Source organism: Sinocyclocheilus rhinocerous, unplaced genomic scaffold, assembly GCF_001515625.1.
Source record: "Sinocyclocheilus rhinocerous isolate Xijiao unplaced genomic scaffold, SAMN03320098_v1.1 scaffold2083, whole genome shotgun sequence".
NCBI lineage: Eukaryota > Metazoa > Chordata > Actinopteri > Cypriniformes > Cyprinidae > Sinocyclocheilus > Sinocyclocheilus rhinocerous.
This window is the reverse complement of record NW_015666157.1, coordinates 762281-774511: the sequence shown is the minus strand read 5'-3', so window position 1 is coordinate 774511 and position 12231 is coordinate 762281. Positions and strand designations below refer to the sequence as shown.

At 37.3% G+C, this 12231-nt stretch overlaps 1 protein-coding gene across 3 annotated transcripts in view; it reads right to left on the bottom strand.

The window, feature by feature from the left end:
• LOC107731762 (fibroblast growth factor 14) overlaps nt 1-12231 on the bottom strand; it is a 151144-nt gene that overhangs the window by 3948 nt on the left and 134965 nt on the right. For all 3 annotated transcript variants that reach the window (XM_016542932.1, XM_016542933.1, XM_016542931.1), the window contains one exon: nt 2525-2723. In XM_016542932.1, the coding sequence (XP_016398418.1) occupies nt 2525-2723 (199 nt within the window). The remainder of the gene's footprint in view (nt 1-2524; nt 2724-12231) is intronic.

The window sequence follows — 12231 nt, the reverse complement described above, 5'->3', positions numbered from 1 at the left end:
GTATATTAGGGGTGTCGCGATATACCGGTATTGACGATAACCGTGATATTCAAATCATGAAATATGGACATTGTGTTAATTTAGGCTGTGACGATATACCATATACGATATATTGGCGATAACCACAATATTTAAAATGAACAGGACACTTATGATAACACGACAATAGCCTACTCCAGCGCCAGTACCTGGTTGACCTCCCAGGTGGCAGTATTGTGCCTTAACGCTGACCCCTGTCAAACAAGAAGAAGACGCAGCGCTCGGCCGCGCAACTCCCAAGAAGAACCATGCATACAGACAGTAAGTTGCCATTATTTTACTAGTCATGGAATGGGAACCGTTACATTAACCTGTTAACAGCGGTTTCCTGTGTTCATATATTTAAATAAAGGGGTGATTCTTTTAATAAGTACCACGTTTTCTCTACTCCTCTAATTTTTGTAATTGTATTTGCAATCAAGTCATGGCCAATACATGTGTGCAGCACTTGATTTCTTTGTTCAAATCTATTATACGATTAAAACAAATCTAGAAAAACTGAGCGACCACATTGCTACATTAAACTCTGTAAAATGTTAAGTTGGTCAGAGTGCCATGCAATTAATGCCTCATCTGCGGCCGTTCTAGACGCACATTAATACTGAATTAGAAGTGCGTTAACTGCATGACTGCATTGGCGCCGGCGCAACGATAGGTTAAAGAGATTAAAATTCGGGCACGCAAGTTAACAGGTTAAAGTATTAGTTTTGAGTTAGTTATTAGTTATTTATTCATCGTACTGTTGAACTTGACAGTATTTTCTCTCTTGTTATTTCATAGAGAGCTTCAAAGAAGAGAAATCCAGAGTCTCAGGTCAGCTGTGACCTGAAGAAGAGGTGAAAGTGTTTATCAGTATCCTTATGGTCATTGGGTAAAAAGAAAAACTAAGTAAACAAAGTAAAAAATTAAATAGATATAATTTAAAAGTAAATAGACATAAATATAAAAGAATTTCTATAGATATCGTGATATATCGATATCGTGAATTCTTTTGGCCACAATAACAGTGGTGTGAAAAATCTAATATTGTGACAGCCCTAATGTATACATGTACATATATATATATATATGAAGAGTTCATTTGCAAAAACCGATAAACGCCACTTAAAAAAAAAAGAGCTGATTGCCATGCATTATTCTTCACATATAGCGCGATCTGAACTCTAAACACGTTTTGTCAAAAAAGCCGGTTTTGTCCACTTTCAAGGCATCGCGAGATCACGTTTTACTGCAGAAGCCGACAAGCGCCCTTGTTGTTTTTGAACAGAAGCCGATAAGTCCATTTTAGCGAATCAGCACGCTGTATTCAGGTCAGGTGACAAGGCTACTTTCACTTTGACAAGATGTGCTAGCTGAGAGGAGTTTCATCAAAGCTGACTAAAAGTGATCGAGGATGCATAGGCGGAAATCCCAGGGGGTCGGGGGGACAGGACCCCTCCTATCTGAGGGTTGTCCCCCCTAAAAATATTATTAAAAACCACGCTGTGCATTGTTAATAACAACGTTTTATACTTGAATCAATTGTAAGTAGTAAAACAACACAAACGGGGCAATAATGCGTTTTAAGTTTAGAAACATTTTGAGTCTCCCCCTCCCTTGCCTCACTTTGGTCCAAATGCCTGCTTTCGTCTTTTACATCACCTACACACACAAGTCCGGTGAGAGAGAACAAAGCCAATTGTTGAGGAAGTCCAGTAAGTATTCCACATGAATTCAAGCTCTGCATCTAAGGAAGTAACGGTGAAGATGTTCAATTCACACCTGGCACGGATGTTGTACAGCCCCATGAGAGCACAGCACAGATGGTGATGTTGGGTCATCATTGACCAATGACATTCCTCCCTCTTTTCTTGGTTTTCTATAGTCAATGTAGATCTGCTCACATTATGCTGAACTCTGTCTGGCCTCTATCAAGAAACTATGACCCAGTGTCAATTAAACTGTCTCTCATCTCATTTGAGACTGCTGTCCCCTTCCTCTCTTCTCACCCTCCTCTTACATCATTTCCTCTTGCTCTTTCCTCAACTCTTTCAATGTCCTCCTCCTCTCCTCTCCTCATTCTACATCCTCTCCCATCCTCTGTCTTCCTCCTCCACTCTTTCATCTTTATCTCTTATTCCTATCCTCTCTTATCTTCTTCTACCTCCTCCATCTCTGTAGTTGTTTGTATTAAACGCTTTGAAAACATGAACCTTGGACTGGAGATTTGTTTGTGTGTGGGTTCTCGATAAAAATGATGTATGTTGTCATTTGTATTAATGCGATGAAAATGTACAACCTGTTTTGGAAAAGCGTTTGGATGCCTGTGTTTCTTGTTTTGAAAACCTTGACCTTAGTTTTAAAAAAATGTGTAAACCATTTGAGAAAAACTGTAAAAAGGCATCAAGCAAAAGCTCAGGGGCTTGTGCACTTCATTACCATTCTGCCAGTGTCACAGTGACCTGGATGTTAACCGTTCTCTTGAGACTTTCAGAGAACGCTTTACCTTCTAATGGCTTGGGCAGGAAGTGAGCAGCTGGTTTAGTTTTCTTCACCCGGTTCCCCTTCATGGCCTGGCCATCTTTATTTAAGCCAAGGAACCATGCTCTCCCCGACTCCTGCTGCCTATACAGCATGGATGAGTAGATCACATAGTAGTTTTCAAACACAGACTCTTTAAACTTGCATTCCGGCGTAAACAGTTCCTGTAAGAAAGGGAGACACAAGAGGAAGGCATCACACAAAAGCTGTGGGAAATGCTGTGTGGAATTTAGAGTTAAAAAAGGGTTCAATAAACATTTCACAATTTCACATGAATAACTGAAATTTATTTTCACATGAATAACTGAAACTACTTTATCTGTTTGACCTAATTCTATACAATAAAATACCCCTTAATTATTTATTATTCTAAAAAATATTAATAATGTAGCAATTTAGCATTGCCATTTCTATTGTATCTTACAGCCCTCCTCCAATTCCATCACAAATCCCTAAGCATTTGAAACCTCAGGATTGGAAAACACTGATTTATAACATACAGTTTTAAGTCAGAATAAACTCAATATTTAATTTGGCAGTGAGGGACATTTTCTATCAATCAGAAGAGCTATACGACATATTGAACAGATTGCACTTCTGTCCCTCACAGCTTTGTTTCCATTCATTCACTAAATATGGTGTCCACTCTGAATAACATTTATAATTTGTATGTTTATACAGTTGAACAGACAGTACATTGGTATTTGGAGTTTTGGTACATTTAATTAACAGAATAGAAACAGCAAACCTGGTAACAGAGCACAGAGACTTCTTAAAATAACATTCACGTTCCTGTACATTTTCCTATTACTCTGTATGCATGGTGATACGCCTGAGGTCTAATCTGTAGGCAGACACTGCAGGTCTGTCTGCTGATACCTCAATGAGCATACAGACAAAATAATTGGCCCCAAGACAAAATGTGATATTCACTCATGACAAATTAATCTCTACTTTCACCTTCACTCCAGGTGCCATGCTCAGCCATGCTAAGTCTTTCTTCAAATATCCATATCCAATTGCACAATCCACACTTTGGCAAGGGCATTCCAACCTCTTCTTCACCATCTTTTCAGTACATCTGATTCCACACCTTGTGGGCATACTGTACACCCACACTTCATTTGGCTCCACGAAATTTTATTTTGCAGTTCATTTGAAAAGTCTGGGATCATGCCAGACTGTGAATCTAGCAGGAGCAGTAAACATTATCTGTAAATATTAAATCTAAAAATAATTTCTCAAAATGAGAAGTTCAAAGGAACATGGTTTTCTCTCTATGGAAACTAAAGCCATAAATCTGATTAAAATGTCCCATATTTTCCTAAACATCTCACACGTCCTTATCCAGAACATAAGACGCCATCAGATTAATCAATCGATTAAAATAAAAATGGCACAGCTGTCAGACGGAGTTGTGAAACTGAGATCTTAAAGAATGAAGGTAATTCAAGTGGTTATTCAGTGGTGTGGTTCTGTTTCATTTATTTTGAGACTTACGCTGAACGCCACATTGCATTATCACTAAAATAATTAAAATACCCATTACATTTACATTTAGTCATTTAGCAGACGCTTTTATCCAAAGCAACTTACAACTGAGAATTATAACATTATAACAACAATTCACTTTTAATGATTTACTAAAAACAGACTCACTATGTACAGTAGCAAGCTGTATTAGCTTCACATTGTGCAGCATATATATATATATATTTACTTCATTCTGACTGATTTAAGGATTTTTAAATATTGCAGGGTACGGTCTTCTTCAAAATGACTTAATTTAGCCAGTGAAAGCCATTCATCTCCTCTGTATGACCCATTATTTGGTGCCATCTGTAAACACTGTGTGTATGTTGCATTACTGCATCGATTAAAGCTTCCAGGCTTGCTGTCAATTCAATAACTCCACCACTTCAATAATCCTAGGAGCACTTCTCTCTATTGGTAAATAGCACCAAAACTATCATTCATAAATCTACAAGTTCCATTAACACCCATCATTAAACTACACATTAAAAACCTCATATCTGTATAAGACTGCAAGTTCTAAACATATAAATATGTGTCTGTTCTAAAAGTCTCCTTCTAAATGACAAATGAGACAGATTTGACAGCAAATCACTTCCTAAATACTTTCTTGCGAAAATAATACTGTTGAATATGAGATTCAATATCTCCTATATTTTAAAAGGTCAGTTAATCAAAAAATTGAAACCCCTATAATATATATTAATAAAAGTTGACCCCACTTTCTCCCAGTCTCTTTTCAAAAAGATATTAAGAACCAGCAATAGTTGGACAAATATTACTACAAAGGTGCTAAATTGTGCAAAATTGGAGCCCTATTGTTTTATTTTAAGCTGAGAGAAAAGCATTTCCACAGAACTCCTTCCTGTCTATTATTTCTCTGTTAAATCGTTTCTTGTCAACCCCAGACAAGGTACTTGGTTAGAAAAGGAGTGAAGACAGGAACTAAGTGGCATGTTAGTCAGATGCAACGGCAGAATAAATGGGATGAAATTGCATTATGTAAGGGAGTTGAACTCGGATGTGTTTTGGAAGGCTCTCTTGCACCCTTGATTAAACACTAACAGCTTACTTCATTGACTGCATGCTAACCAAGGGCCTTAAAACAAACCAGATCCTACCACTGGTGATTTTCACAGCATAGAAAGGTGAAAGTTCAACTGTTGAGTCAGTTTATAAGCCATTCTTATTACACAAAAGAGCTAAGACGAGTTAAATTAGTTAGCAACAGTGAACGCTACAAAATGTTAATCACATCTGACAACTACAGCAAACTCATGTGCCGCTTTAGCCTTATTCCATTTAATGTAACTGTCTTTATAGTCTTAAAAGTTTTCTTTTCCTCATATAATGTTAAGATTATTCAATAAATAAATCAGTATCGTTGACAAATTTACACTTTCTTAAAATAAACTTTCACACCTTCTTAAAATTCATAACACACTGAACAATATAAACATTTCATTCATTCTGCCAAAACTAAGCTACTTTCTGAATGTTTTCAAAAATAAACAATGCATTTGGTGTTGTAAAGTGTATTTTAATATGAGAGGAATCATCAAGACCAGACAGAATTAGTCACTTCTTAATTATTCAACTTAACGACTCAAACTAAAAAAAATTTTTGTTTATACTAATGATTTTGAAGATGAGTTTAAAATGTTCTTTCATCTTGGCAACTTTGCAGCTTTCCTTTTGAAATTGATTACTGTGATGTAGAGAAAGTACAAAGACCCTGATTCACAAAGACTTGTCTTATAACAAAGCCTGGCCCTCTTTGATGATACTCAGAAGTCTTGAGTATGATAAAACGACACAAAATTGACTGACTAAAATAAGTTTAAAAAAAAACAACATAAATAAATAGAGAGATATACACACTGCCTACAACAAAAATCACTAAATTATTGTCTTGCAGGAAGAAACACAACAAACCACTAATGAGTCAAATTTAATTAATGATTTTCTTTCTATTAAAAATTTTCTAATAATTAAATAGACAATCACAGAGATGTGCAGTCATTGGGTTATATTGACATCCTTCGGTAATGCAGACTCCAATTCCAAGATAAATCTGAAGTCTCTCTAAAACTGTTATTTAATTCTTGTTTTTGTTTCACTCCACCTGTTGTGTTAATCACAAGCAGAATTTAGATTCACTAAAGTGATATTGACAGCTAATTTGTTTGAAAGGTTACTGCTGATAATGATCGGTTATTTATATGGAAGGAGGCATATTTCAGCTGCATTTTTGCTGGAAACAAACAACATTCCATAATTAGCATATCCATTCTGATTGGTCAATTTACATATTAGAAGAGCAGATTCCCACCTATGCTAGAAATTATATAAAATATTAAAATAAATATAAATAAATAAATATCAATATAAAAAGAATAAAAAAACATTTATAAAATATATACTTCTGAATTATACAAAAATTTGATTAAAGCATCCGTTTTAGTGTTATGTCTATTTAGAATACATTTTTGAGCAGGCTAAGCCTCCTTTGCTTGCTAAACTTGATTGCTGACTGCAGAGTGTCTCCCATGGGTCGTCACAAAGAGAGCCAGCGGTTAATACAATGAAAGCTTTATTTAATTTTGCATCCTAGACAACAAATTAGACAGGTGATATGTGTCACACTGTCCAACTTTGATCTCTGGCAGCAAACACTATGAGGAAGAGGCAATCCATGCTTTTAACCGCCTTCTGCCTGATGCTCTTTTCTTGACAGCTCTTCCTTTTCACAGCCTGCTATTAAAACAGCACACACCTTTCTATCGTGTAGCCATGGTAACGCTTGAAAGGCTCCTGCCTAGCAATTAAGTTTTTTCCCCTCTTTCCTTTTTATTTTGTCGAAGAGAGACACCAGTATTTTTAGTATTCGAATATGCATATACATTGGGTCTTTTGTTCATGTTTCAAGAGTCACTGTGTGAAACAATGCAACATGGGAAGGGTTGATGATCTCAGTAGGAGCATGTTGAGAATTACTATGAAATAATTAGAGGACTGTAAGTAAAAATTTAAATATAGCTCCCCTGGCATTTCACCAGGCTATCATGGAAAAACCAATTTCCTACGAATGTAAACGAATGCTTCAAAAATTCTCCAAATATGTATCTAAAAACTGATGAAATTACTGAAAAAGTTAAGCTGAAGAAAATGACATTAAAAGGGGTAGAAAAAGCAGCTTGAAAGGAAAAGTCAATCTACTGCACCTGCGATTCACCCCTTATTTTCATTCTGCTTTGAATGTGTGGCCGTAATTGACCTTGGCCAGTGCCAGAAAGGGCAGTTTACTTCAGACACAGATAATCAACCCATCCCTCTCCGAGAGCAGACGGAGACACATGGGGGATGGGGGAAAGAGAGGGAGAGCGAAGGAGTGAAGAGACAGAAGTGAGAGAAAAGAAAGGTTAAGGAATACAAAAAAAATAGACAGGGGGAGACAGAGCCCGAGAAAGCGAGCGAGATGTGAAAAAAACGTGTCAGGCTGGCTCCCTCGTGCTGGCCTGCCAAACCATTTCTCGTGAACAGGGAAAAATTGGAAATTGTTTAATGTTAACGTTTGAATCAAGTCTACTAATCTTGAAAAGACTGAGCTTCCCTCACATCTCTGCTCATGTTGAAACATCAAAAGAGAGCTACATAATATGAGCTTCACTGAATTTCCTCAACCAACCAAACAACAGAAAGGATGCTGTTAAATATGGATGGTCCATAAATATGTATTGTATCGGCAGGCTCTGATGAGCCTCTTGGCAACATGTGACATGGGTGTCTTTTCACTCAACACGAGGAATGATAGGGTAGGGCCGCGAGAGGCTTTTTGATGGTTGTGTGCTCATGTAATCTGTCTAAAATGCAGTGCAAACAAAAGGAGGCATATTGGATAAACTTGCTTGTTCCTGTTAAAATTTGAGATGAGGGTGGAGCTTCAAGCACAGTGCTTTGTGTGTTACGGTTCACTCTCTTCGGTGGCAGACGTGTTAATTCACACCATTAATTTCTGCCTCAATAATATTCATATTTGCATATTATTCTACTTTTGCAAGCTCTTTGGCATGTTATCAAGCCTGGGGAAGCATACGAAATGCTACAATGATACTTGTTGTCAGTCATCCAGTGACTTACAGTGCCGAACTTGCCATAGATTACCAATTCAAACAAGTATTTTTTTAAGTGCTACTATTAATCCTTCCTCTCTGTTGTTCATCTCTTTGTTGATTATGGAGTGATTTTTTTCAATGATGAATAGCTAAGAGCCCATTGCCTTTTGAAGAGCAGTCTAACCGCAAGCACTTAAAACTCTCCGTTCAGCCTCCCTGAAGAGAGTGACCTTTCGGCTGTGTGGTAGATTTTTAACACCAGCTCTATGAAAGGCAATGTCCCTAGATTCTGAGTGCACTTTAAGTGTCCCTGCTTCAGCTCTCTTGTGTGTTTACTCAGTAACTGGGGAGGGGAAAAAATCATGTGAAGCTCCACAGCAAATTCTGTTAATACTGTAGGTTCTAAATCTTGAATCAAGCCTCATTTCTAAGCAAACCAGATGAGAGGATCATGAATCCAAAATCAACTATAGTATTGGTAACAAGAAGAATGATATTTCGCTGTTGAGGATATCTCAGTGTCTGCAGTATTTATGTTGCTCTTGTCTCAGTGATACATCATGCATAAAGCTCTCAGGACAGAGAGACACTAGGATTGAATGGCTGGTTGTGGTCCAGTTCACACTGGCACAAGCTGGTACTGAGGAGAAGGACGTCCTTATTGTAGCAGGGTCATTCTCTGAAAACAGTGCCATTTGAGTTCTATGTACTGATATATTTAACAGGATACTAAACTTGGTCACATTATTTGATCAACTGAACTCAAACAGAACAGAAGAATAGAACAATTTTATTTTTAAATGTATGTTTTGATTAGAATATCAGCCAGTTAGCATGTCTTCATTTTCAAAAATGCTTTTTTGGACAAAATTTCCTCCAACTGATAACAGTTCAAACAGATGCAAGTTGTTCTTATAGTCTATATCAGAATTTCATTTTGTTTACTTTTATTGGCCTGCTATTGGGCATTCATCAAATCAGAAGTGACAGTAAAAACATTATTATAAAAATAAATCTTTTTTTTTTCTACAAAACTACTACACAGCACAACCGTTTTCAAATGTGATAATAAGAATGTTTCTTGAGAACCACATCAGCATATTACTGTATTTGTCAAGGATCATGTGACACTGAAGACTGGAGTAATGGCTGCTGTAAAATTCAGCTTTGCGATCACAAGAATAAATTAGATTTTGAAATATGTTAAATTAGAAGACAGGTGTTTTAAATGTGATTTTCTGTTTTTATCAAATTGCGGCCTTAGTGAGCATAAGAGACTCTTTCAAAAACATAAAAAAAGTATTAACCTTAAACTTGAACGGTAGTGTAATTGTACAAAAACGTCATAATTTAACGACATAACCTTATGTTCTGACCACTAAACTTATTACTGGAGGAAACACATTGCCCTGTGGTGGTACCTCAATGTCTATGGCTGATACCTTTTCAAATTAAATAAAAAAAATAAAAATAAAAAGATCCTGAAATTTTTTAGCACAAATGGCACAGTTTTCTGTGAATGACCCAGCCACAAGTCAGTCTAAGATCTCCACACAGTGCTCGACCCTGAGGGAGATCTCAATGGATAAACTTCCCGTGAGCCAGTGCTGGCCACCAAAGAGCTGTTGATCTTTAAATTGAGGCCAGTCTGGTCTTAAAGGAGTAATCCAGCAGTCATTATTGGCTAGCCAGGAGATGTGAGGTCTCTCTAACAAGCTGACAGACTGCAGGAAGGCAGGACTCGGGGCTGTGGCAGTCACATGGCACACAATTCCCTAGCTGTCAGCCTGACAGAGATGTAGATGACACACAGTCCAATGCCTTAAGAGAGAAACATGGATTTTGCCTTTAGGCCTTCAGCTGCATCATGGGATTGATTTGAAAAATGCATCAAATATCGGTGTGGTAAACAACGGCATTTTGTCAGCTTGAGGAATCCCCAAGTATTATTCAGTGGCCAACTTGTCCTGCGTCACTTATTCTGTGGACATGAATAATACCTCAAACTGTGCAGCTTGATGTCAAGAAGTGTGCTATATCTTTCCTAAGAAAACAGATGCAAAAAAATCCATAGACTTGCATTGAAGGAAGGTTACCACCTAGCAAGATGCTTAAAACCACTCAGAACACCTTAACGTCTGCATAACCAAATCACTCATGAAACCATAACATTAAATATTAAAAATCATCAAAAACATTGTGGCAGCAAGGTCATATTTTCTCACAATTGTTTTGTGCTCTTATTTATCCTGCTAAACAACCAATATGACTTATCTTGGGCTTTGTACTGCCACTTACTTTTAGAATAAATATGTGACTCAAGAAGATCTGTAATACCTGTATATCTGTCTGTCAGCATCTTAGTGGCTGTTGTTTGGCTTGGACTAGCGACTATGCTGCAGTTACATGAGCTGTGACGTCAAAGGCAGCAAACAGGCTAAAGTCCATTTCACATTTTTAAACATCATCTGAAAAATTTTGTTGGGTTGTGGGCTCAAGCTAAAAATATAGCAGGCTTGGTCTGAACTTATGTATGCATACATGTGTCTCCCTCGCAGACAGGATTTTCCTCCAGCAGGGATTCCTGTCTGCCAGCGTGCATAGTGAGTCACCTTCCACCTCACATTCACAGCTTGTGTCAGTGTGGGAGAATGTGTGCATTTGTGCGTGTGTGTGTGTGTGAGCAAAAGTGTAAATGATTATTTCCTCTCTTCCATCCAATATCTGTATTGAACTGTTAGCCAGAATATTCAATGAAGTATTTGCTGTTTCCTCTAATCCCTTGATATGCCTGTTTGGCGGATTCGGTACGTGCAGTCTGGTTGGAGATATGTGCTTTATCATGGATGATAAATCTTGGATGACATTTGCTGGACCGTACTCTTTGAAAATCTGCATTCATTTCACATAGCCATAAATGCAGGAAGGATATGAAGATTTCCCACTCTAATGCTCAGGAAATAGAGAACACTTTTTCCACTCATCCCTAATGCGGAGACAAATAGCACATCTTGATTAAAAAAGATTAAGCTTTATTCCACAATATAACATATCTGTTGAAACCTTTTGTTGTCCCCAGATAACACAGATGGAGTCTGAGTGATATGGCTGATCTCCAGTCGGGGACTCCAACAGGAGATATCGTTTTTCTTTGTTGTTTCAAATTGGGCTCTTACACGCACCCAGGGAGGCAGACTTTGCCTTTCTCTGGTCCAGAGCGTTGCTCACAGAGATCTGTCAAACCCTCTACACAGAGGAATATGAACTGCACCACGGGGCATATTTAAACCATCCATCTCCACAAGCATGGGAATACCGTTCTTTGGCAGTTAAAGAAGCCCCATCGGGATGACATCGCTGAAGCCCCGAGGAAAACTTGTAAATGTAAAATGTAAATGTACTGAAGTCATGGTACAGTACAAACATGACATATATTATTTTGCTGTACTGTCTTTACAGTACAATTGTGATAAGGGGAAAACTAAAGGAATAGTTCACCTAAAAATCAATTCTGTTTTCATATACTCACTCTCATGCCTTTTCAAACCTTTTTCAAAAGATATCTTGAAAAATGTTTCCATACAATAAAAGTCAATGGCATCCATTGTTGTTTAGTTGATGAACATATATGGACAAAAACAGTTAATATAATCTTTTGCGTTCATTTTTGGATGAACTATGCCTTTAAAGAGCAGGTCATATGGTATTTTAAAGTGTCCTAATATTGTGTTGGAGTCCCCTACAACAGGTTTAAATGCATCTAAGGTCAGAAAACATTGTAATTTTCTCAGAATATACATTTAATATTAGAGTAATTTGCCAATGATTTCTAAATAGCTGCTAAACTGTGAACACTTAAAACAATAATGGTGGATACGTTAGCCGAGTGCTAACGTGACTAACTGATGAAACAATAAAGTTTCTAAACCAAAATATGTCTACTGTAATGTTTGAAGAACGACAAACAAAAGACGCTCTGTCTTAACTTTTAATCAGAACGCAGAACAGCTGTATCACAGGCGCA